The sequence below is a fragment of the Hyperolius riggenbachi genome, chromosome 5 (assembly GCF_040937935.1).
Source record: "Hyperolius riggenbachi isolate aHypRig1 chromosome 5, aHypRig1.pri, whole genome shotgun sequence".
In the NCBI taxonomy this organism is placed as follows: Eukaryota; Metazoa; Chordata; class Amphibia; order Anura; family Hyperoliidae; genus Hyperolius; species Hyperolius riggenbachi.
In genome coordinates this window covers 445,098,774-445,124,682 of record NC_090650.1, presented here as the reverse complement: position 1 = coordinate 445,124,682, position 25,909 = coordinate 445,098,774, and the positions used below count along the sequence as shown (strand labels likewise).

Genomic DNA, 25,909 nt, shown 5'->3' with positions numbered 1-25,909 from the left:
CTGTGCTGCAATGATCTCTATGGTATTGTGATTTCCTGTATCCATTCTGTGTCCTCACTGTTCTAAGTAAGCTGCATTATCGGATGAATGTGTGTGATATATCTCTGTATGTTTTCCTCAGTAAAGTTTCAATTTGTTATACTGGGTGCCTATCTGTGTGTACAGACCACTCTGCTCCATCATAACTAATAGAACCAGAGGAGTAACTAACATAACCAGAGGAGTAACTAATATTATAACCCAGCAGGAGGTAAGTTCTACCGTATAACGTCCCAGCAATCAGTCCACTCACCTGAGACCAGCTCCAGAATGATCTGCCCCTTCTCCAGAACTCGGTCCAGATCCGCCGGCTTATCCTGGATTTCTCTGCAGAGATCCTGTAAGATGAGGCAAGACCAGCTAATGAAAGCAGCCAGCACACAGCAAACACGTGGATATCACTCTATCTCCCTCCTTCTAACAGGACATGATTTGGTATGTATGTGTTCAGGGCAGGATTGGGATAGTAGAATGTATACTCACCTGGGGCTTCCTCGCTGTCCTCCCGGGTGGCTCTGTTCGTCTACTATCCTCCTCGGTAATATCGCCAGTCAGCTGTGCAGCAGTGCGCATGCCCGATCCAGCTGTGCGCTCACCTCCATCACGCTCCCATGGCTGAGAGCACCTAGTAGCATATAGTACTGTGCAGGCGTAGAAAGCTCCCAGCGACTGGGGATATTACGGGGGTAGATTGTAAAAGAACGGAACGGTCGAGGAGGACAGGGAGGGGGTCCGCAGAGTACGAGGCTGGAGGACGCCCCAGGTAAGTATACATTCTTCTATTTATAATGTCTCTGGTACACTTTAACCACTTCTGTATATGTATATATATATATATATATATATATATATATATATATATATATATATATACAGTGGCTTGCAAAAGTATTCGGGCCCCCTTGAAGTTTGGAATCATGTATGATTTTCGTTCCACTTCTCACATGTACACCACTTTGTGTTGGTCTTTCACATGGAATTCCAATAAAATTGATTCATGTTTGTGGCAGTAATGTGACAAAATGTGGAAAACGTCAAGAGGGCCGAATACTTTTGCAAGCCACTGTATATATATATATATATATATATATATATATATATATATATATATATATATATATATATACGCCTCTGTTTACTTCACTTGCGGATCAGGGGCGCACTGTTTACTTACCACCGCCGTTCCCGATTGTTGCGCTGTTTACGTTCAAATTAGTCACAGTCCTACCTTTCAGTGATCAGGGTATGGGAAACAGCTGTTCCCAACCCCGATCACTGTGCCTGTGATGAATGAGAGCTTGCAGCAGCAAGACACAGCCTCTCATTCAAAACCGAAAGCAAACTGTTACACTCACTAGTTCCTGCACACAAGAACTAAGTGTAGTGACATCTTGTGGCCAAAAAGTAAAATACACCCAAATACATCATAATACACTTTTATATAAAAAAATGAATAAATTAGTATTATTTTTAACCCCTTCCACCCTACCCCATAGTTACCAAAATAAAACACTTGTAAAAAAAAACTAAAAAAAAAAAAAACTACATAATTTAAAAAAAACTTACATAAATAGTTGCCTTAAAGAAGAACTGTTGCGAAAGATTAAAATGTAAAACACATACAAATAAGAAGTACGTTTCTTCCAGAGTAAAATGAGCCATAAATTACTTCTCTACTATGTTGCTGTCACTTACAGTAAGTAGTATAAATCTGACAGAGGCAACAGGTTTGGGGCAAGTCCATCTCTTCATGGGGGATTCTCAGCATGGCCTTTATTCATTATAAAGACACTCCCTGAAAAAGATATATACAAAGATGCTGACCAGCCTCCCTGTTCACTGTACACTTTTTTGGCAGTTGAACGGAGCAACTGCCATTTATTAAGTGCATTTTAAAAATAAAGAAATCCCTGTGAACCCCCCATGAGGAGATGGGCTAGGGCAAAACCTGTCGGTAATGTCAGATTTCTACTACCTACAGTAAGTGACGGCAACACAGGAGAAAAGTAATTTATGGCTCATTTTACTCATGAAGAAACATACTTCTTAATTGTATATGTTTACATGTATTTTAAATTTTAAGATTTTTGTGACAGAGGTCCTTTACAAACTTTTCAATTTGTATGACATAAGGGTATATTACTATTGCTTTCATACATAAAGGCTTGCAATTATTGGTATAATATAAAAAAACACTAAGTGGAAAAAATACACCTTTATTTCCAGTTTGAACCAAGCCTCCTCAGTGTATGTGACTGGTTAACATCCAAACTGAAATCAGGAATATCCCATCATGATAGGACAGTTCCGCAGGACATTTAGCAGAAAAGAATAGAGAATATACCTGGATTTCTAGGTGGGAGTCCTTTATTTGGGTCATAGACCGGTTGGTTCGCCATAATTCCGCCAGGCGTCTCTCGGTGGTGCTCAGCCAATCATAGAAGGCGTCCAGAGATTCCTGAAAGCTCTGCGCAGCGGGGGTGATCCTCTCCAGCTGGCGGTGTCTGTGAAGAGAGGAGAGACTCTGCAGAAGTTCTGTACGATGGAAGGATGGATGGAAGGATGGATGGAGAGATGGATGGACAGATGGATGGAAGGATGGACGGACAGATGGATGGAGAGATGGATGGATGGATGGACAGATGGATGGAAGGATGGATGGAGAGATGGATGGAGAGATGGATGGATGGATGGACAGATGGACGGGCGAATGGAAATGATCGATTGTACTTGTCGATGTGATATGGAATTGCATGGTGTACCAGGCATTAGAGGCAGTACACACACTCCCACAAGCCCCGCCCTGCTGTGTATACTCACCTCTCCTCTGCCCTCTGCAGCAGAGTGTCCCAGCGGTGCTGGAGCTCTGAGAGGGGGGTTCTCTGCTCTCTCTGCTCAGCAGACTCTATGGGAAGCGGTTGGGACGGGGATCTCTTGCCCAGTAACACTCGCTCTATGCGGGTTCTCCTCTCCTGCAGCAGCCGCTGGAGAAGCTGTAAAATAAAAGAGAGAAGATGAGGCAGAGGAACGCCTGGAGGAAACCCGGACCCATGCAGATTCTGAGAGCTGGAGACAATGGAGGGCATTAGAGAGTCTGGGAATCTGGCCTGCGTTCTGCTTTCCTCTCTGGTGACAGACAGGAGGAGGGGACATCACACATAAGTGAGGCATCAGCTGACGGAACACTCCTTGCTGTAGATGTGTATATAGTTGTACCAGCGCTGCAGTTGTACAATTTCTATCTTATTGACTGAATTGGGATACGGTTCTCCTGCTGGAAGCTTGTCTTAGGCAATGTTCACGCTATGGGCTTGATTCACTAACTCATAGCACGGGCGCGATAGCATTTTCACGCTCTATTGCAAATTTTTGCCCGCAGAAACGCTAGCGCAGTCATGCTAGGAGTTAGCACAGTTTAGTGAATCAGGCCCTATAGGCGTCGCTGTGCACATTGCTTACTCTGCATAGAGGGAGGAGCACAGAGGGGCGCCTGGGGAGAGGGGGGTAGGGGGAGTCAGGCCGCCCTCCCCGCAGCTGAGTCCCAGTGTGGCCATGGTCATGTGCTAAAAGCAGGATGTGATCACAGCAAATCAGAGCTTTGCAAATCTATCAGCTGACCAAACAGATCATATGCTTCTCCGGGACTTCTCCTAGACATCACTATTAAAGAACTCATATTAATGCGTTTTTAACACACAGGAAAAAAAGAACAGCCATCCTGCAAGATAATTCTACACATTTTGTCAGTTTTCTCTATCAATTATATTGGATGCATTTTTCTGCATATAAATCAGTGCAACTCAATTTTTTTTCCTGCACGATAGTTAGTGGCAGCGCAGAGTGTGTAACTAAACAACCACCGCTGCTTACAAAATGAACATGGTAGCGGCCGCACTAGTGGAGTACCACGTTAGCGATTCATCACTACCGTGCAGCGTTTGTAAGCAGCGGTGGGTGTTTAGTTACACATGCTGCGCTGCCACTAACGCGTGTAGTGTGCAGGGAAGAGAATTAAGTGACATTGATTTTTTAGCGCGAGCAACAGGAGGCTGCTTGCACTATTTACTTTGATGAATCAAGCCAATAATGTGCAGAAAAGAAACACGCCCAGATCACTGAAATACAAGCTTTTCTGCCTGAGTATTTTATGCTCTGTAGGGTTGGGGCTGCCCGGTAGCTGACGGAACCCAGAAGAGACCCTCCAGCAGCTCCCAGACCTACAGAGAGAGGCAGCCTCACCTTCTGCTCCTGCAGCTGGGCCTTCACCACCTTGGCCTCGGAGGATGGGGGCTTCTGGGCCTCGGTCAGCTCTTCCATCTCTGTCACCCAGCCAAGTACGGTCTCCAGGGTCTCCGGCAGCTCCGGCAAGGCAAGAGGATGCTGGGAGAGGATACACAGGTCAGCGGGATGGGGCAAACATGAATGTAATAGTGAGGCACGCCTCCCAATATTATCAGATAACAAGAGAGGGACACTTCAAGACACACCCCTGCCACACCCCTAATCATGCCTCTGCCAAACCCCTAATCATGCCTCTGCCACCCCCCTAATCACACCCCTAATCACATCCCTGCCACACCCCTAATCATACCTCTGCCACACCCCTAATCATGCCTCTGCCACACCCGGGCACACCCCTAATCAAGCCTCTGCCACACCCCTAATCACACCCCTGCCACACCCCAATCATGCCTGTGCCACACCCTTAATCAAACACCCGATACACCCCTAATTATGCCTCTGCCACACCCCTAATCATGTCTCTGCCACACCCCTGATTATGCCTCTTCAGTGGATGTGTCACTCTGGCCCTGTAACATGCATAATGCAGACATGCAAACATTCATTGCATCAAACCTATCAATGGATTAGGAGCACACATCCCGACGTCCTCTCCAGGGACAGATAGCACATCTTACCAATCGCACAAGGGAGTTAACGTAATGTATCCATGCGCACCATGCACATACCCCAGCATAAGCTGTGTGCTAACGTAATGTGTCCATGTGCACCATGCACATACACCAGCATAAGCTGTGTGCATGCTGACCAAAGAAAAACACATACAGGGGAAGGAGGGAGTGCACTGAATTAAAACCCTAGCCACAGGAGTCAGTAACAAGAAAAAAACACATATATCCAGGCACATCGCCTCTAGTTAGGACAGTAAATAAGTTATTCATAGAGGTGAGCCGAACGGTTCGCCTTGCGAACGGTTCCAGGCAAACCTCGGGTGCTTTTCCCGGAAGTTCGATTCGCCCCATAATGCTCTATGAGGGTCAACTTTGACCCTATGCATCACAGTCAGCAGGAGCATTGTAGCCAATCCGGCTATACTAAGCCCTGGAGCCCCCCCCTTATATAAGGCAGGCTCCGGCGGCCATTAGCCTCACTCGTGTGCCTGCTAGAGACAGAATAGGGACAGCTGCTGCAGACTTGTTCTCCTAGGGACAGATTAGTCAGGCTCTTGCCTTCTTAGCTTGCTCCTAGCTGAATCTTATTGCTATAATAGCGCCCCAGAACAGCTCTTTTCAGAGCTCATCCTGCTCGTGTGATCAATTTTTTTTTTCTGTGTTTGAAACGGACACTTGTGTTTTTTAGACAGCATTGCTAATTCATACTGTGTGTCCCACTGCCAGCAGCAGCAGCACATTCAGTGACTACTACCTGTGTGTGTGAGACACTTGTGTTGCTTAGACAGCATTGCTAATTCATACTGTGTGCTCCACTGCCAGCAGCAGCAGCACATTCAGTGACTACCTGTGTGTGTGAGACACTTGTGTTGCTTAGACAGCATTGCTAATTCATAATGTGTGTGTCCCACTGCCAGCAGCCCACCAGCATTCAGCAGCACATTCAGTGACACCTGTGTGTGTGACAGGGAGCTGCACATTGTACTACCTACCCAGTACTGCATTTACCTACTACTAGTACCTGTTGTGTTTAGTTAACCCACCTCATCACTGCATACACCTACGTTTGTGTTGAGTGAACTCACCTCGCTGCACATAACTACCTTTGTGTTGAGTGAACTCACCTCACTGCATATATAACTACCTTTGTGTTGAGTGAACTCACCTCACTGCATATAACTACCTTTGTGTTGAGTGAACTCACCTCACTGCATATATAACTACCTTTGTGTTGAGTGAACTCACCTCACTGCATATAGCTACATTTTCTGTTGAGTGAACTCACCTCACTGCATATAACTACCTTTGAGTTGAGTGAACTCAGCTGACTGCATCTAACTACCTGTTGTGTTCAGTGAACTCACCTCACTGCATATATAACTACCTTTGGGTTGAGTGAACTCACCTCACTGCATATAGCTACCTTTTGTGTTCAGTGAACTCACCTCACTGCATATATAACTACCTTTGGGTTGAGTGAACTCACCTCACTGCACATAGCTACCTTTTCTGTTGAGTGAACTCACCTCACTGCATATAACTACCTTTTGTGTTCAGTGAACTCAGCTGACTGCATCTAACTACCTGTTGTGTTCAGTGAACTCACCTCACTGCATATACCTAGCTTCCCCCCGAGATGGACAAAATGGACAAACCAGGTAGAGGAAGAGGTAGAGGCAGACCCAGAGGAAGGCCACCTGGCACTGGCAGGTCTGTGCGAGGTGGTGTTGCTGTGATTTTGTGCGGACCTGGCCCAAAGTACAGTGCTCAGAAGAAGGCATGTGCCATCACTTCCCAAAATTGTGAGGACGTGCTTGAGTATTTAACACAGAACACCTTATCTCCCGCAGCCACCAGCGCTACAACAAGCATCACATCCGCTGCATTTGACACTTCGCAGGAGTTATTTGGTGGTGGTGGTGAAATCACTGATTCCCAGCCACTACTGCAACAACAAGAAGGCGCAGGTACACCACCTCATACGTCTGAGTTAGGTGGCGATAGTATGGACGTAACATGTGAGGAGGGGCATGATGAACCACCTGAAGTTGGTGCAGTTGAGGAGGTGTCCGAGGAAAGCGAAGCTGGGCAGGAGGATTATGATGACGATTATACGGATGCCACGTATGTTCCCAGTAGAGGAGATGACCAGGGGGACAGTTCAGAGGGGGAGCCAGAAAGGAGTAGGAGGAGACGACTCCATGATAGAAGCAGAGGGAGCTCGTCCTCAGAAACAGCTGGGGGCAGTGTCCGGTGCCATGTATCGCCAGCTATGGCCAGCCAGCCAACATGCCCTTCAAGGTCAGCTGTTGATGCCACCGTAGTGCCATCACCCCAGGGGGGCTCAGCGGTTTGGAGCAAAGCCATCTGTTCTCTCTGCATCCAAAAATTGAGCCGTGGAAAGGCCAACACTCACGTAGGGACAAGTGCCTTACGAAGGCACCTGGAGAAAAGGCACAAACGGCAATGGGAAGAACACCTGAGGAAAAGCAGCACCCCTCAAAAGACAAGCCACCCTCCTTCTCCTCTTCCTCCTTCAGGTGCATCGTCTTCATCCGCTTTCTTCCTTGCACCTTCACAGCCACCCTCCTTCACACCGCCTCTGCCCTTGAGCGGTTCCTGCTCCTCTGCCCACAGCAGCAGTCAGGTGTCCGTGAAGGAAGTCTTTGAGCGGAAGAAGCAAATTTCGGCCAGTCACCCTCTTGCCCGGCGTCTGACAGCTGGCGTGGCGGAACTATTAGCTCGCCAGCTATTACCATACAAGCTGGTGGAGTCGGAGGCTTTCCGTAAATTTGTGGCCATTGGGACACCGCAGTGGAAGATACCAGGCCGCACTTATTTTTCATGAAAGGCCATACCCAAACTGTACCGTGCAGTTCAGAGGCAAGTGGTGTCATCTATTGCGAAGAGCGTTGGGTCAAGGGTCCACCTGACCACGGATGCCTGGTCTGCCAAGCACGGGCAGGGCCGCTACATTACGTACACAGCCCATTGGGTCAACCTGGTGACCGATGGCATCAAGCAGGGAGTATGTGGCTGCGCAGCGGACCGACTTGTCACACCTCCACGGCTTGCAGGCAGGCCTCCTGCCACCTCCTCTCCTTCTCCTCCAGCTACATACTCTTCGCTGTCAACCTCCTCCTCCTCCTTGGCTGAGTGGCAGTTGAACTCTTGCGGTGCTGCCATCTCCTCTTCCTCTCCAGCTACACAGCCCCATCTCCCCAGAGCCTACGCTGCATGCCAGGTACGACGGTGTCACGCAATTTTAAACATGTCTAGCCTCAAAGCGGAGAGTCACACTGGAGCACCTCTCCTGGCTGCTCTTAACAAACAGGTGGAGCAATAGCTGACCCCGCACCAGCTGGAGATCGGCAACGTGGTGTGTGACAACGGCAGCAATCTCCTTTCTGCTTTGAAATTGGGAAAGGTGACACATGTACCCTGCATGGCACATGTGCTGAATCTGGTCGTGCAAAGATTTGTCTCAAAGTACCCAGGCTTAGAGGACGTCCTGAAGCAGACCAGGAAGTTGTGTGGGCATTTCAGGCGGTCTTATATGGCCATGGCACGCTTTGCGGACATTCAGCGGAAAAACAACTTGCCGGTGAGACGCTTGATATGCGATAGCCCAACTTGCTGGAATTCCACCCTACTCATGTTCTCTCGCCTGCTAGACCAGGAGAAAGCCATCACCCAGTACCTGTACAACTACAATAGAAGGACACAATCTGGGAAGATGGGGATGTTGTGGCCCAACAGCTGGACACTGATGCGAAATGCATGCAGGACCATGCGGCCGTTTGAGGAGGTGACCAACCTGGTGAGTCGCGCTGAAGGCACCATCAGCGACTTGATCCCCTACGCTTACTTCCTGGAGCGTGCCGTGCGTAGAGTGGTGGATGAAGCTGTGGAGGAGCGGGAAAAGGAACAGCTACGGCAGGAGGATTCGTGGGAGCGATTTACATCCGAACCACATGTTTCCTCGACACCTGCGGCACCACAGAGGGGGGAGGAGGAGGAAGAAGAGGAGTCGTGTGGGGAAGGAGAGGAGTCAGACTCGGATGACGATTATGAGGAAGGTGTTTCTGTGGAGGAGGAAGAGGTGGTGGCGGCGGCAGAAGAACAACCGCAGCAGCCATCACAGGGGGCTTCTGCTGCTCCACGTTCCCGTGGTATTGTTCGTGGCTGGGGGGAGGAAGAGGAGTTGCGTGACGTCACTGTGGAAGAGCAAGAGGAGATGGAGAGTACGTCTGGATCCGACTCTGTGCAGATGGCCTCTTTCATGTTGTCCAGCCTGTTGAGGGACCCCCGTATCAAAAAACTCAAGGGGAATGACCTGTACTGGGTGGCCACGCTACTAGACCCTCGGTACAGGCACAAAGTGGCAGACCTGTTACCAACTCAACAGAAGGCGGAAAGGATGCTGCACTTGCAGAACAAGCTGTCAATGATGCTTTACAATGCATTTAAGGGTGATGTGACAGTACAACGCAATAAAGGTACCACTGGCAGTAATCCTCCTCCTCCTCACCAGTCCACGCAGGCAAGGACAGGACGCTCCAGCGATCTCGGGTTGATGTCGGACATGCGGACATTCTTTAGTCCAACGCCTCGCAGTAGCCCTTCGGGATCCACCCTCCACCAACGCCTGGACCGGCAGGTAGCCGACTACCTGGCCTTAAGTGTGGATGTACACACTGCGACTGCGGGGAGCAAGGATGAACCCTTGCTCTACTGGTTGCGCATGCTTGACCTGTGGCCAGAGCTGTCCCAATTTGCCATACAACTTCTCTCTTGCCCTGCCGCAAGCGTCCTGTCAGAAAGGACCTTCAGTGCAGCTGGAGGCATTGTCACTGAGAAGAGAAGTCGTTCAGTACCTGACCTTTATCAAAATGAATGAGGCATGGATCCCTGAGGGCTATTGCACGGCCGAAGACTAAGTCAGTCCCCACACACAGCATCTCTGCCTGCAGGCCGCTTGACTGCCTTCTCCGCCACCACCACCAGGGTCCAGGACTCTAGGCGGATTCCAGAATTTTTAAGGCCGCTGCTAGCAGCGGCCGCTATACTAATTTTTCTGGGGCGTGCACATGCCTGCCTAATTTTTCTGGCTGAACTGCAGGCGGCTGCAACAAAAAAACAAAAGGCATGTACATGTGCCCATCCCCCTTCGTGATCATTACCTTGCCGCGGTGAAGGGGCTTGCGTGTCACAATGAAGCAATGATCGCCGGCTATATGAGTGTCTCGGGTGGGGGTGGCACACCAAAGATAATAAGGTCGTTGTTTCATTGTGGTCAGACCAAATTTGATCAGCTGGACAGTCACTGTTCTGTCATTTAGCTACATCAGCCGGGCGACCATATGTGCACTCTCGTCATGGTGCACACCAGTCCAGCACGGCCGTCACTACACAAACGGCTGTTTGCAGTCACTGCATACCTTTCACTGCATCTGTGACTGCACATTGTATTATACCTGCCAGTCAGTGCAGAACTTGCACTTCAATGGATGGCAGACTTGCCCTCCATAACGGATTCCCGTTAAAGGATTTAAAGTTGATTCATTACAATTAGGGCCTCAAAAGTCCTCCTGAGTCCTGTATTGTTATTTTTGGTCACTACCTCGGGGCGGGCGTGCATGCCTGCCTGCTGCCCTCCTTGCCTGGATGTGTGGTGGTAGCCGTTTCTTAGGCTCCAACTCCGGAACGCAATACAACCATCTACAGTTTCAAACAATTTAAAAATACAACCATCTACATTTTAAAACAATTTAAAAATACAACCATCTACAGTTTCAAACAACTGAAAAATACAACCATCTACAGTTTCAAACAATTGAAAAAAAATGGCAAAAAACTTGCCCTCCGTAAAACATTCTTGGCAAATGCTTTCGACTTGGTTTGTCTTCCGCTAGGTCAAGGGTCCATCTGACCACAGATGCCTGGTCTGCAAAGCACGGTCAGGGCAGCTACAGCATGGGTCTCAGCAGGCTCCCACTTCGGGCCGGAATCCAACCTTCATTCCCCGTGGTGACAATGGCAGACTTGCCCTCCATAACGGATTCCCGTTAAAGGATTTAAAGTTGATTCATTACAATTAGGGCCTCAAAAGTCCTCCTGAGTCCTGTATTGTTATTTTTGGTCACTACCTCGTATACCTACATTGTATAGTCATACAGGCACATGGCCGGGACCCGGGGACTGAGATTACTATATCAGGATTGGCCATACATTGTATAGTCATACAGGCACATGGCTGGGACCCGGGGACTGAGATTACTATATCAGGATTGGCCATACATTGTATAGCCATACAGGCACATGGTCGGGCCTCGGGGACTGAGATTACTATATCAGGATTGGTCATACATTGTATAGTCATACAGGCACATGGCCAGGACCCGGGGACTGAGATTACTATATCAGGATTGGTCATACATTGTATAGTCATACAGGCACATGGCCGGGACCCGGGGACTGAGATTACTATATCAGGATTGGCCATACATTGTATAGTCATACAGGCACATGGCTGGGACCCGGGGACTGAGATTACTATATCAGGATTGGCCATACATTGTATAGCCATACAGGCACATGGTCGGGCCTCGGGGACTGAGATTACTATATCAGGATTGGTCATACATTGTATAGTCATACAGGCACATGGTCAGGACCCGGGGACTGAGATTACTATATCAGGATTGGCCATACATTGTATAGTCATACAGGCACATGGCTGGGACCCGGGGACTGAGATTACTATATCAGGATTGGCCATACATTGTATAGTCATACAGGCACATGGCCGGGACCCGGTGACTGAGATTACTATATCAGGATTGGCCATACATTGTATAGTCATACAGGCACATGGCCGGGACCCGGGGACTGAGATTACTATATCAGGATTGGCCATACATTGTATAGTCATACATGTGCATCGTCGGGACCCAGGGGACTGAGATTACTATATCAGGATTGGCCATACATTGTATAGTCATACAGGCACATGGCCGGGACCAGGGGACTGAGATGACTATATCAGGATTGGCCATACATTGTATAGTCATACAGGCACATGGCCGGGACCCGGGGACTGAGATTACTATATCAGCATTGGTTATACATTGTATAGTCATACAGGCACATGGCCGGGACCCGGGGACTGAGATTACTATATCAGGATTGGCCATACATTGTGTAGTCATACAGGCACATGGCTGGGACCCGGGGACTGAGATTACTATATCAGGATTGGCCATACATTGTATAGTCATACAGGCACATGGCCAGGACCCGGGGACTAAGATTACTATATCAGGATTGGCCATACATTGTATAGTCATACAGGCACATGGCTGGGACCCGGGGACTGAGATTACTATATCAGGATTGGCCATACATTGTATAGTCATACAGGCACATGGCTGGGACCCGGGGACTGAGATTACTATATCAGGATTGGCCATACATTGTATAGTCATACAGGCACATGGCCAGGACCCGGGGACTAAGATTACTATATCAGGATTGGCCATACATTGTATAGTCATACAGGCACATGGCTGGGACCCGGGGACTAAGATTACTATATCAGGATTGGCCATACATTGTATAGTCATACAGGCACATGGCTGGGACCCGGGGACTAAGATTACTATATCAGGATTGGCCATACATTGTATGGTCATACAGGTACATGGCCAGGACTCGGGACTGAGATTACTATATCAGGATTGGCCATACATTGTATAGTCATACAGGCACATGGCCGGGACCAGGGGACTGAGATGACTATATCAGGATTGGCCATACATTGTATAGTCATACAGGCACATGGCCGGGACCCGGGGACTGAGATTACTATATCAGGATTGGCCATACATTGTATAGTCATACAGGCACATGGCTGGGACCCGGGGACTAAGATTGCTATATCAGGATTGGCCATACATTGTATAGTCATACAGGCACATGGCTGGGACCCGGGGACTAAGATTACTATATCAGGATTGGCCATACATTGTATAGTCATACAGGCACATGGCTGGGACCCGGGGACTAAGATTGCTATATCAGGATTGGCCATACATTGTATAGTCATACAGGCACATGGCTGGGACCCGGGGACTAAGATTACTATATCAGGATTGGCCATACATTGTATAGTCATACAGGCACATGGCTGGGACCCGGGGACTAAGATTACTATATCAGGATTGGCCATACATTGTATAGTCATACAGGCACATGGCTGGGACCCGGGGACTAAGATTACTATATCAGGATTGGCCATACATTGTATGGTCATACAGGTACATGGCCAGGACTCGGGACTGAGATTACTATATCAGGATTGGCCATACATTGTATAGTCATACAGGCACATGGCCGGGACCCGGGGACTAAGATTACTATATCAGGATTGGCCATACATTGTATAGTCATACAGGCACATGGCTGGGACCCGGGGACTAAGATTACTATATCAGGATTGGCCATACATTGTATAGTCATACAGGCACATGGCCGGGACCCGGGGACTGAGATTACTATATCAGGATTGGCCATACATTGTATAGTCATACAGGCACATGGCCAGGACCCGGGGACTAAGATTACTATATCAGGATTGGCCATACATTGTATAGTCATACAGGCACATGGCTGGGACCCGGGGACTAAGATTACTATATCAGGATTGGCCATACATTGTATGGTCATACAGGTACATGGCCAGGACTCGGGACTGAGATTACTATATCAGGATTGGCCATACATTGTATAGTCATACAGGCACATGGCCGGGACCCGGGGACTGAGATTACTATATCAGGATTGGCCATACATTGTACAGTCATACAGATACATGGCCAGGACCCGGGGACTGAGATTACTATATCAGGATTGGTCATACATTGTATAGTCATACAGGCACATGGCCGGGACCCGGGGACTGAGATTACTATATCAGGATTGGCCATACATTGTATAGTCATACATGCACATGGCCTGGACCCGGGGACTGAGATTACTATATCAGGATTGGCCATACATTGTATAGTCATACAGGCACATGGCCGGGACCCAGGGACTGAGATTACTATATCAGGATTGGCCATACATTGTATAGTCATACAGGCTTATGGCTGGGACCCGGGGACTAAGATTACTATATCAGGATTGGCCATACATTGTATGGTCATACAGGTACATGGCCAGGACTCGGGACTGAGATTACTATATCAGGATTGGCCATACATTGTATAGTCATACAGGCACATGGCCGGGACCCGGGGACTGAGATTACTATATCAGGATTGGCCATACATTGTATAGTCATACAGGCACATGGCCGGGACCCGGGGACTGAGATTACTATATCAGGATTGGCCATACATTGTATAGTCATACATGTGCATGGTCGGGACCCGGGGGACTGAGATTACTATATCAGGATTGGCCATACATTGTATAGCCATACAGGCACATGGCCGGGACCCGGGGACTGAGATTACTATATCAGGATTTGCCATACATTGTATAGTCATACAGGTACATGGCCAGGACTCGGGGACTGAGATTACTATATCAGGATTGGCCATACATTGTATAGTCATACAGGCACATGGCCGGGACCCGGGGACTGAGATTACTATATCAGGATTTGCCATACATTGTATAGTCATACAGGTACATGGCCAGGACTCGGGGACTGAGATTACTATATCAGGATTGGCCATACATTGTAGTGTCATACAGGCACATGGCTGGGATCCGGGGACTGAGATTACTATATCAGCATTGGTTATACATTGTATAGTCATACAGGCACATGGCCGGGACCCGGGGACTGAGATTACTATATCAGGATTTGCCATACATTGTATAGTCATACAGGTACATGGCTGGGATCCGGGGACTGAGATTACTATATCAGGATTGGTCATACATTGTATAGTCATACAGGTACATGGTTAGGACCCGGGCACTGAGATTACTATATCAGGATAGTCATATAGTTATACAGGCGCAGTACTGACTTTAACTGCCGTGCACTCCTGCTATCTGACAGCAGGTGTCCTTTCAGTGACTGTAAGAATACAATAATACAATACAATACAATAACATTTCTATAGCGCTTTTCTCCCATAGGACTCAAAGCGCTTAGGCTCTCTCAGATTCAGTAATTAGTAGGATGAAGTATTCACACAACGAAAGTTATATTTCTGCAAATGCCAGACTGAACAGGTGGGTTTTCAGTCTGGATTTAAACACGTCCAGGGATGGGGCTGTCCTGATCTGTTGAGGTAAGGAGTTCCAAAACGTAGGGGCAGCATGACAGAAGGCTCTGGGACCAAAAGTTTCCAAGTGGAGTCTGGGTATGACTAGATTATTAGAACCTGTGGATCTGAGAATGCGGGGATTGCTACGCAGCTGTAACATATCTTTCATGTATCCAGGGCCTAGATTATTCAGGGATTTAAATGTCAGTAGGCCGATCTTGAATAGGACTCTCCATTCTATAGGTAGCCAGTGAAGGGAATGCAGGACTGGCGTTATGTGGCAGTGATGGGGTTGGTTGGTTAGCAGTCTGGCAGTAGTATTCTGTATCAGCTGTAGGCGGTACAAGGCCTTTTTTGGAAGGCCAGTGTAGAGAGCATTGCAGTAGTCCAGTCGGGATGTGATGAAGGCGTGGACTAAGGTTGGCAGATCTTCTGGGGGTATGAGGTGCTTGATTTTTGCAATGTTCTTCAGGTGAAAATAGGATGATTTCACCACAGCAGAGATTTGAGTTCTGAAGTTTAAATCCCCATCAATTAGAACTCCCAGGCTACGCACATGATCAGAGCTGCGTAGATCCGTGCCTCCTATTCCCAGTGGTGAAGACTGCAAGTTAAGTTGTTTTGTTATCATGCTCTGCCCTCCAATCAGAAGGACTTCAGTTTTGTCTGCATTTAGTTTCAGCCAGTTGTCATTCATCCATTGCTGTAGTTCACGTAAGCAGGCGTTTATAGTTAGAGTTGGGTCTGTCACACCAGGCTTGAAGGAAAGATATAGTTGGGTGTCGTCTGCATAGCAGTGGTATGTCAGGCCATGTTTTTGGATTAGTTTTCCCAACGGTAGCATGTAAATCGTGAAAAGCAGGGGAGAGAGGATTGAGCCCTGGGGCACCCCATACTTAAGTGTTACAGGGGTGGACAGGAAGGGCCCCATAGACACTTTGTGGGTTCTGCCACTCAAGAAGGATTGGAACCACTGAAGTACTATGCCATCAATGCCGCAGTATTCCTGTAGCCTGTTTATCAAGATGTCATGATCAACTGTATCAAAGGCTGCAGAAAGGTCTAGCAGTATGAGGATCGAGCACTCTCCTCTGTCTCTTGCCATGAGCAGGTGGTTGCATATTTGGATGAGGGCAGTTTCAGTGCTGTGGTGTTTCCTGAAGCCAGACTGGAATGGGTCATAACTGGTATTTTGTAGGATTCTGGCTTCTAGCTGGAGGTATACAGAATGACCTGCAGTTCCCGTTCTGGCCTGCGGGTTATTCAGAACTGTTTGCAGAAGCATACCATCAGCTGCTCCCTGTTACCCCAACCCTACCCCCCCCCCCCTACTTACCTGGCGCTTCCTCCAGCCTCTGGCAGCTGCTATGTCCCACGCCACATCTCCCCTCGCAGCCGCCGGTCCAGGTCGTCCTCTACTGCATCTGAGCAAGCGCCGCTGTCAATCATCTCCACCAGGTCCGGATTGTACTGCACAGGCACAGAACTACTGCACCTGCGGAGTACATTCCAGACCACATGGAGGTGATTGACAGCGGCGGGGACCAGCAGCTGCGAGCGGAGATGCGGTGTGGGACATAGCAGCTGCCAGGGGCTGGAGGAAGCCCCGGGTAAGTAGAGTGGGGGTAGTATAGTTTGATTGAAGATTCCTTTAAAGGGGTTCTGTGGCTGTTTTTAAAAAACTAAAATTGTCACTTACCCGGGGCTTCTACCGGCCCCGTGCAGCTATCAAGTTCCACGCCGTCACTGAAGCCCCCTCTGTTCCTTGCCGTGGGTCACATCCAATTATTCGTCTAACTAGATGAATAGTACTGTAGCTGCGCGGCCGAAATTGTCTTGTACTGCGCCTGCGTAGTAAGCTCCCGATGCCGCGTGTAGGAGCGAGGACGTGTGTAGCCGTGTGCTATTCGTGTAGTTAGACGAATAATCTTCTGCAGGGGGCCAGTAGAAGCCCCAGGTAAGTGACACCTTTTTGTTTTTTAAAATGGCCACAGAACCCCTTTAAAGGGAACCTTAACTGAGAGGGATATGGATGTTTCCTTTTAAACAATACCAGTTGCCTGGCAGTCCTGCTGATCTCTTTGGCTGCAGTAGTGTCTGAATCATACACCTGAAACAAGCATGCAGCTAATCCAGTCTGACTTCAGTCAGAGCACCTGATCTGCATGCTTGTTGAGGGGCTGTGGCTAAATGTATTAGAGACACAGGATCAGCAGGAGAGTCCGGCAACTGGTATTATTTTAAAGGAAAAATCCATGTCCTCCTCAGTTTAGGTTCCCTTTAAGAACCTTCTGCTATTGGCCAGAACTCTGTTGTTGCTTTGAGGCCTGAGTATCTGGACACTCATCTGCCTGTTTCTTGATCCTTACCTGCTTACTCTTTGCTGAACCTATTTAGCTTGTGTCTGCCTCTGCTTGTCACCCTGAACACCCCCCCCCCCCCGCCCTTCCCCAGTGCTTGCAGAGGGGCAGAGAGCGCAGTGAGGGCTGCAGCTACTGCACTGTACACATAGAAGCATCTGGATGCCCCCGGAGCTCTCTCCCTCCTGCAGGTCTTCACAGAGGGCTCTGCAGCCTCCTTCCCCCAACACAGGGCCAGAGTCTCTGCTTCCAACTGTGAGGTTTATGTTAATATAGATATACCTAGCTGTAGATTCCTCCTTTGTATTACAAGACAGGTTCTCTTAAGTTTCTGCTATAATAGGAAAATAGACAGAAATTGTTTCTCTCTAGCAGCAGCTCAGAGCAATAGAAACTAGATAAGGGGGTCTAATGATTTCAAAGTTTAATTTTCTCCCTCTATCATAACAGATTAGCTGACCGAAACTAGATAGTGAAGGACTTAGGACCTGTCAGACAGATATGTATATTTCTGCAGTGTTTAGCAAAATTATTAGCTGACAGTTATGGAAAATTACAAATAGACACGAATTACCTCATGTGAATAATCATTAATTGAATTGACCAAGCGCTTTTGAGCCTTTAAAAGGAATGGTACAAATAAACAGGGGCAGAGAACATAATCTGAGTCCCTTAGAACGTGTTCAAAGGTGTCGTGTGTTCTTCATTGGGCCTACCTATTGGGAGTCCATTAGCCAACGTACCCACTGAGGTGCTTGGCCTCACCCTAAACTTATCTTGCAGGTCTGCGGACTTCACAATTTGGCGCCCGAACAGGGACCGTGCGACAATATCCACTTGGACCTCTGAGGTGTGGGATAAAGGACATCAACTGTCGGTGTGGGAGATCTGTCAACTTGGTAAGAATCACTTGACTTAGCTCCTATATATCTCTGTCTCCTTTTTCTCACAGCCTCCCGAGGTCCGGGTGAGTATATTATATGCCACGTAAAAACTGAACCTTGGCTAACTGGATGTATCTGTCATGTTTGTGGTGTTCGTTTCTGTGTAATCTAGCATTATATCTGCAGTTTATTACGTGCTGTTCTGCTCATACATGCGCACATCCAAATAGTGCTGTTTTATTGTCCTTTGCAGTGGTCGCACTTCTGTTTGTGATTATCTTAAAAAAAATAGGCTGTAAAGTGTTAAGCCAGTAGTACATAGGTTGCTGATGTTAACATAATTAACTGTATTACTGTCCAGTTTAAATTGGTTTAGGGCTAGTTCACACTTGCTTTAAAAACGTATCCGTAGCTACGTTTTTTGTCCCGGACAAAAAACTGAGCCACGGATACCAATGTTAAAAATAGGAACAGCACACACTCAAGTTAAAAACGTATCCGCGTGCGATCCGCGGAATACGTTTTTAAACCCGGAACGCAGAGTCCGGACTTGCAGCATTTTTCACGGACCCGTATACACGTACGGGTAGTGAAAATCAATGGAGAAACGGGCCTCCCTCTTCACTGACATTTTGGGACACTGGAAACGGATCAGTTTCCAGTGTCCCTTGGTGAAGGATGGGGCCGCCATGCTGGAGGGAGTAGCAGCCAGGACGGGGGGCTGCGGGCAAAGCGGCGGCCAGGGGGGTCGCCTCCCCCCCCTTGCTCACCTGGGTGCCCCCCACCCCCCCTCCAGCTCGCCCATAATGTAATAACTTGTACCTAAGGAGGTTCGGCGAGCCGGGCACTTCCGCCCACACCGCTCGAGTCACTTCCTGCGATGCCGCTCACTGACATACAGAGGGCGGCATTGCAGGAACTGACTCGAGCGGTGTGGGCGGAAGTGCCCGGCTCGCCGAACCTCCTTAGGTACAATTTATTACATTATGGGCGAGCTGGAGGGGGAGCGGGGACGGGGGGCACCCAGGTGAGCAAGGGGGGGGGGGTGTGACCCCCCTGGCCGCCGCTTTCCCCGCAGCCCCCCGTCCTGGCTGCTAACCCCTAGCAAAAAAAAAAAACGCAAACGGATCCAGAACGTGTGCTGCAAAAAAGGCAGCACGGATCCGTTTGTGTTCCGGTTTTTGAAAATCGGAGCCCGGACAGCGGATGCGTGCCACACCCGGAGCTAGTGTGGCCCTAGCCTTAGTCTGCGTTTTTAAAGGCAGTAGGAAAGTGACCTTTGATGCAAAGGTTTTAGACCAGGACATATGTCAGTGATATAAGACTGTGTATAAACGCTGCGTAGCAGTGTTTCACTTGTCACGTCTGCCAAAGCTTTCTGTTTCAGTTCAGTCTATACTGGTTAATAATTAACAGGCCTCTGCTGCTAGAGAGAATATATCTCTCATTAACCGGCCTGAGATAAGAGGTAAAACCTACAGGTCAAAGGGCCCCTGGTTTGTAAGTTTTCCCTCGCTGTGTAAAAGCTTTATTGCTAACACAGAAGTTAACTATTTGTAGACTGAACTAGCAGATATCTTGGGAACATATTACCGCATCATATTTTCTGGTCTAAATATATCGCAGGTAGAGGGCTAGGAATGTTGTTTTTATAGGCATTTGAGAAGTTACGTTTGCTAGATAAAATAAGGGTGTCTGATAAAGGTGTCTAGAGGTTTATCTCATGTATTTGTAGTAAGTGGTTGGCCAACCCGTGATACAAAGTGCACTTTAAAGTAGTAAGTGTGTAAGCTAAGGACGGGAAATAATGTATCTACCCCTCTTGGCTCGGATCAAGCAGGTCTTGATCCTAAACCTCCTGGTAAGACAGCAGTTGAGTGGATGACAGACACCCATGGTACGTGGGCTACAGCCCCGTTCAAAAGTATTTGCAAGAAAGAAAAAATGCCAGATGGTGGAAGATTAGATTATGAATTTTGGAAAGATTTTATAGCCAGACATCAGAAATGGCTAGAAAAGAAACAGTTAAGTACTCAGATTAAATTGTGGATGACAGAATCTCAGAAAAAGCCAGAACAGGTTGTAGAATGTTTCTATGCTGGACAGTATAGATATGCCCCTAGAAATAGATTGCCGGCTGGGTGGCCAGACGAAAGTATTATCGACGATGTACCTGATAACACAGGTACTATGATGGCTTTGTTAGACTTGCTTGAAGAGAGAGGTAGGGGAAGTGCTACAGCGACATCTACTGGTGTCACTGCTGGAAGTAAGGGAAGTGGACTGCAACTGCCTTTAGTGGATTCAGTAAAACAGCAAATAGACTTTTTATTAAGGAAACACAGACATTTGAGGGAAAGAGTTGTGGAATGGATAGAGGAATACACAAAAATGTCAGCGGAAGGAAGGAGGTTATTGGCTAATGCACATAATGCTGGCACCAGAGGGTCTTCTGAGTACCAGAAATGGTTTTATGTTCATAGAAGATTGCTAGAACAAGTATACAGGGAAAGAAAGAAGAGTGATGGGATAGAAGAAACAGATACAGAGTTTGAGGATTCATTAAATCAAGGCCCTGCAAGCAATACAGAAAGTGCATATGTAACAAAAACAATGCTGCAAGATGTGCCTCCTCCATATACAACCCCTGTCACTCCCAAAATATATCCTGACCTTAAGTCAGATATTCAACCTCTCTATCCAATGAGGAGCCAGACAGTTACAGAGGGAGGTGGGGATACTGTACGGTATAGAATAGAGTGGCTCCAACCCTGGAGTCGCACAGAACAGTTATCTTTAGCCAAAGGTGTACCGTGCCCATCTGCCAACCCCGCAGGGTTTGTAAAAGCGGTAGAGACCATACAAGCTAATTATGATGCTACCTTGTTAGATCTAGAACAAATGCTAAAAGTAGCTCACTCATCAATAGTAGACCCAATAATAGCTGCCTATACTCCCACTGATGATAAAAACACAAGGAAGGAAGGTGAGAGTTTCATAGAATATCTCCGAGAGGAATGGCTCAAAGGTAAGTTGAGCAAATCTTGGAACCATGCCACTGGCCTGACACAGTTAAGTGATGAGAATGCTGTAACTTTCTGGTATAGGGTTAAAAAGGCTTTTGAGGAGGCTGACTACGATGAGAATAGTGAGAGGGATGTAGCTCAGTTAAAAACTACCTATTTGAGCGGGCTTAAAAGGGATTACAGGGAGGCTCTGCTCACAAGCAGGCCTGAGGCCAAGGAATTGAAAGAAGAAGTCCTACTACCAATTATAAGAGGGTTAGATGAGAAATTTAAGAAAAAAGAAAGGGTCCCAGTCACTAAAGTTATGTTGATACAGGAACTACCTGAAGGGCAAGGCAGAGGGGCCTTCAGAGGTAAGTATTCAGGAAGAGGCAGAGGCAGAGGTGGTGGTAGAGGCAGAGGTTATGTCCCCATGAGTGAAAGAGAATGCTACCGCTGCGGCAAAAAGGGTCATTTAGCTTGGGGATGCACTCAGGAGATTGCAGAAGAATCCAATGCAAAGCAGGCTGCAGTGCCCAGCTCTACCAAGGCTATGTATACACTTGATGATTCAGAATAGGAAATCGGCCAATCTGTATCCACTTACTCTTTACAGCACCCCAAAGGTTCAAATGAAGCTATTGTAAAATTATGGCTTAAGGAAGCACCATTTTCTCGTTTTGATTGCCTGGTGGATACAGGGGCCAGTAAATCTATTTTAAAGGCATCTGAAGTACCCCCTCATTTACTCACCTCTAAAGAAAGCATTGGTATAGGGGTGGGAGGGAAGCAGATAAAATTGAAAGAAACCAAAGCTTTACCAATACGTATTGGGGATCAAATTGAAATTGTAACATCTGTACTGGTGTCTGACACATCACCAGAAAATGTATTGGGTGCAGACATTTTGAGCAAGATTCAGGCTAGTTTCGAGTACACATCAGAAGGTATCCAAATATCTTCCCCGCTGGACACACATGTTTTAAACCTCATGTCTGCTTTCATTCAGTTTCCAGACACGGAACAACAAGGTGACATGCCATTGGCCCCCGAGTTGGAAGCAGTCCCCTCCCACTTGTGGGCCAAAGGGAAATTTGATGTAGGGAAACTTGATGTTCCACCTGTTACAATCAAACTGAAACCTGGTGCAGTACTGCCACGAGTTCACCAATATCCACTAAGCCCTGAACAAAAGGATGGGATCAGACCACAAATTGCTGAGTATGTCAAAGCTGGTGTCCTAGTGCAAATGTCATCTCCTTCAACAACCCCTATTTACCCTATTCTCAAAAGGAAGATAGGAAATAGTCCACCTACATATAGGTTCATACATGATCTACGGGCTGTAAACAAAATTATAGATGCAGATGTACCAATTGTTCCAAACCCTTACACAATCTTGAGTCAAATACCTCCAAGCTCCACCCATTTTAGTGTCGTAGACTTAGCCAACGCCTTCTACTCCGTTAGGCTGTTTAGTTTCACTTTTGACGGAGCATCCTACTGTTGGACAACTTTGCCTCAAGGTGGGGTGAGTAGCCCCTCTTTGTATAATCAAGCTCTGCATCAGGTACTTCAGGGGTGGAGGAGTAAGTATGACAGCACGCAGCTTCTTCAGTACGCTGATGATTTACTGACTTGTTGTGATTCTGAGTCCATTTGCAGGGAAGAAACTGTCAGTTTGCTGTGCTATCTGGCACAAACAGGTAACAAGGTGTCAAAAGACAAGTTACAATATTGCTTACCACGTGTAACATTTCTTGGTCATTGCATCTCACAAGGAGCAAAGCACCTAACAACAGATAGGGTGTCCAATGTAAAAAACTACCCCTTACCAACATCTGTCAGGAAGTTGAGGACATTTCTGGGTTTAGTAAGTTACTGCAGGGATTGGATTCCCAATGCATCCCAGCTGATGACACCTTTGTATGAGAGTGTCTCCAGGGAACCATTTGCAATCACTGAATTAAGTAAAGCATCTTTTGAGGCCTTAAAACAAGCCATAGTCACAGCACCAGTGTTGGGGCTGCCTGACTACAAGAAAGAATTTTTCCTTTTCTGCCATGAGAGCAAAGGACATGCAACAGGAGTACTCACTCAAATGCATGGCTTCAAGCAGAGGCCTGTGGCCTATTTTTCAGCCAAACTTGATCCAGTGATTCAAGGGTCCCCTGGATGTGTCAGGAGTGTAGCAGCTTGTGCCCTCATGCTTACTAAGTCGGCTGACTTGGTGCTAGGACATACTCTTAATCTGTTAACACCCCACAGTGTACTTGAAATCCTAAACAGGGTACAGACTAAACATTTGTCAATGGCCAGGTTAACAAAATATGAGGTTGCATTGCTTACACCAGAAAACCTAAAATTAAAAAGATGTAACACTCTAAATCCAGCTACACTCTTACCAAATGAGGAAACTGAACTGATTGAGGAACATGATTGTCTGGAGTTAATGGACATGGAAACTAAAGGTTTGGATAATGTCCAAGATACACCTTTGCAAAATCCAGATTTTGAATTCTTTGTTGATGGTTCTAGGTACTACACTGAGGATGGTAAGCCACACACTGGTTATGCTGTTGTAACACTGGAGGAAACAGTGGTGCAAAAATCTTTACCTCCAAAGAAATCGGCACAGGAGGCAGAACTTCATGCTCTCATTGAGGCCTGTACTCTGGCCGCAGGTAAGACTGCCAATGTCTTTACAGATAGCAGGTATGGATTTTCCATATCACACGACTACGGTCCAATTTGGAGGTCCAGGAACTTTATGACGGCTGCAGGTAAACCAATTAAAAATGCTGATCTAGTAAGTAACTTGTTTGAGGCTCTCCAGTTGCCATCCAGGGTAGCCATATTAAAAGTACAAGCACACACAAAAGAGCAGTCGAAGGAAGCTAAAGGAAATCGAAGAGCAGATGCCGCTGCCAAAGCCGCAGCTCTCACCCCCCTGTCGGAAGTTGCACTGTTCAATATCTCAGAGATTCCACCTGTACCAGTGGATGTGGAGATGCTGAAAACTCGACAAAGACAAGAAGCTACCAGTCACAAAGCTGCATGGAGTAGTAAGGGGGCACAGCAAGAAGAAGATGGAGTGTGGAGGGCAGGATCTTTGTTCTGTCTTCCTAGATCTCTATACCCAATGATGGCTGCTCTGACACATGGTCCAACTCACATGGGTAAGAACAATATGGTTGCTCTGGTAGGTAAGTACTGGATAGCACCTGGGTTTAGCTCCGTTGCTGCCCGAGTCACAGCAAATTGTGAGATCTGCATGCGACATAATATTGGACAAGTAGTGAAGGTAAGGCAAAGGCATATGCCCAGGCCAGAGTACCCGTTTCAAAGGTTGAAAATTGATTTCATACAGCTCCCAAAGGTGGGAGTGTATGAATATGCGCTGGTCTGTGTTGATATCTTTTCAGGTTGGCCCGAATGTTGGCCTGTGGCCAAAGCAAATGCTAAAACAGTTGCCAAGAAACTGCTGTCTGAGGTAATATGTAGATACTCACTACCAGAGGTAATTGACAGTGATCAAGGCTCTCATTTCACAGGACAGGTGGTACAAGAAATAATGCAGGCCATGGGTATCAAACAGGCTTTCCATACTCCTTACCACCCACAAAGTAGTGGGAAAGTAGAAAGATTAAACAGTACCATTAAAACAAAGTTAGGTAAAATGTGTGAGGATACAGGAAAACCATGGACAGAATGCTTGCCTGTTGTCTTGTACAGCATTAGAACCACTCCAATGAGCCACAGACTTGGGTTAAGCCCTTATGAAATATTGTTTGGGCAGGTACCACGCACCAAAATATATCTACCTCAGCAGCTACAGTTATTTCATTCCAATTTAGCAGAATATGTCATTGCCCTACAGAACCATCTAACTGAAACTCATAAAAGCATTTATCATTGCATTCCAGAACCAAACTGTATACAAGACTCGCACAAACTTTTGCCAGGAGATTATGTTGTATTGAAGCGGTTTAACAGGAAATCGTTGGAAGCCAGATTCCAAGGGCCTTATCAAGTTCTCCTTGTGACAGCTACTGCAGTAAAACTTGAGGGATTCACTACCTGGATTCACGTCAGTCATTGTAAGAAAGTGACTAAAAGCAAGGATGGTTAATCTGACAGCATTAAGTATTGTACTGCTTGTATATGTTGTCAATATTTTACAGGCACAAGAGTCCTTCTGGGAAGAACCCAATCTGTACATGACGTTGCAAAGGAGAGTGGCATTAGCGGAGAATAAAACCAAATGTTGAGTATGTGGTATGAGGCCAAAGGATTCAAAGGGGTTGCTACTAATAGCCACCCCCATAACAAATAAAGCATTAAGTAACGGGGACATTTTAGGACAAAACCATACTGCAGATAGAGCCAGAGCTGTCTGGAGAACCCCTGTGTTAAAAC

At 47.1% G+C, this 25,909-nt stretch overlaps 1 protein-coding gene across 4 annotated transcripts in view; it reads right to left on the bottom strand.

Moving 5' to 3' along the window:
- Window positions 1–25,909, bottom strand: part of LOC137519260 (microtubule-actin cross-linking factor 1, isoforms 6/7-like) — a 277,534-nt gene that overhangs the window by 127,175 nt on the left and 124,450 nt on the right. For all 4 annotated transcript variants that reach the window (XM_068238155.1, XM_068238153.1, XM_068238154.1 and 1 more), the window contains exons 4-7: window positions 4,279–4,419; window positions 2,860–3,032; window positions 2,384–2,543; window positions 293–377 (exon numbers count right to left, since the gene is read on the bottom strand). In XM_068238155.1, the coding sequence (XP_068094256.1) occupies window positions 293–377; window positions 2,384–2,543; window positions 2,860–3,032; window positions 4,279–4,419 (559 nt within the window). The remainder of the gene's footprint in view (window positions 1–292; window positions 378–2,383; window positions 2,544–2,859; window positions 3,033–4,278; window positions 4,420–25,909) is intronic.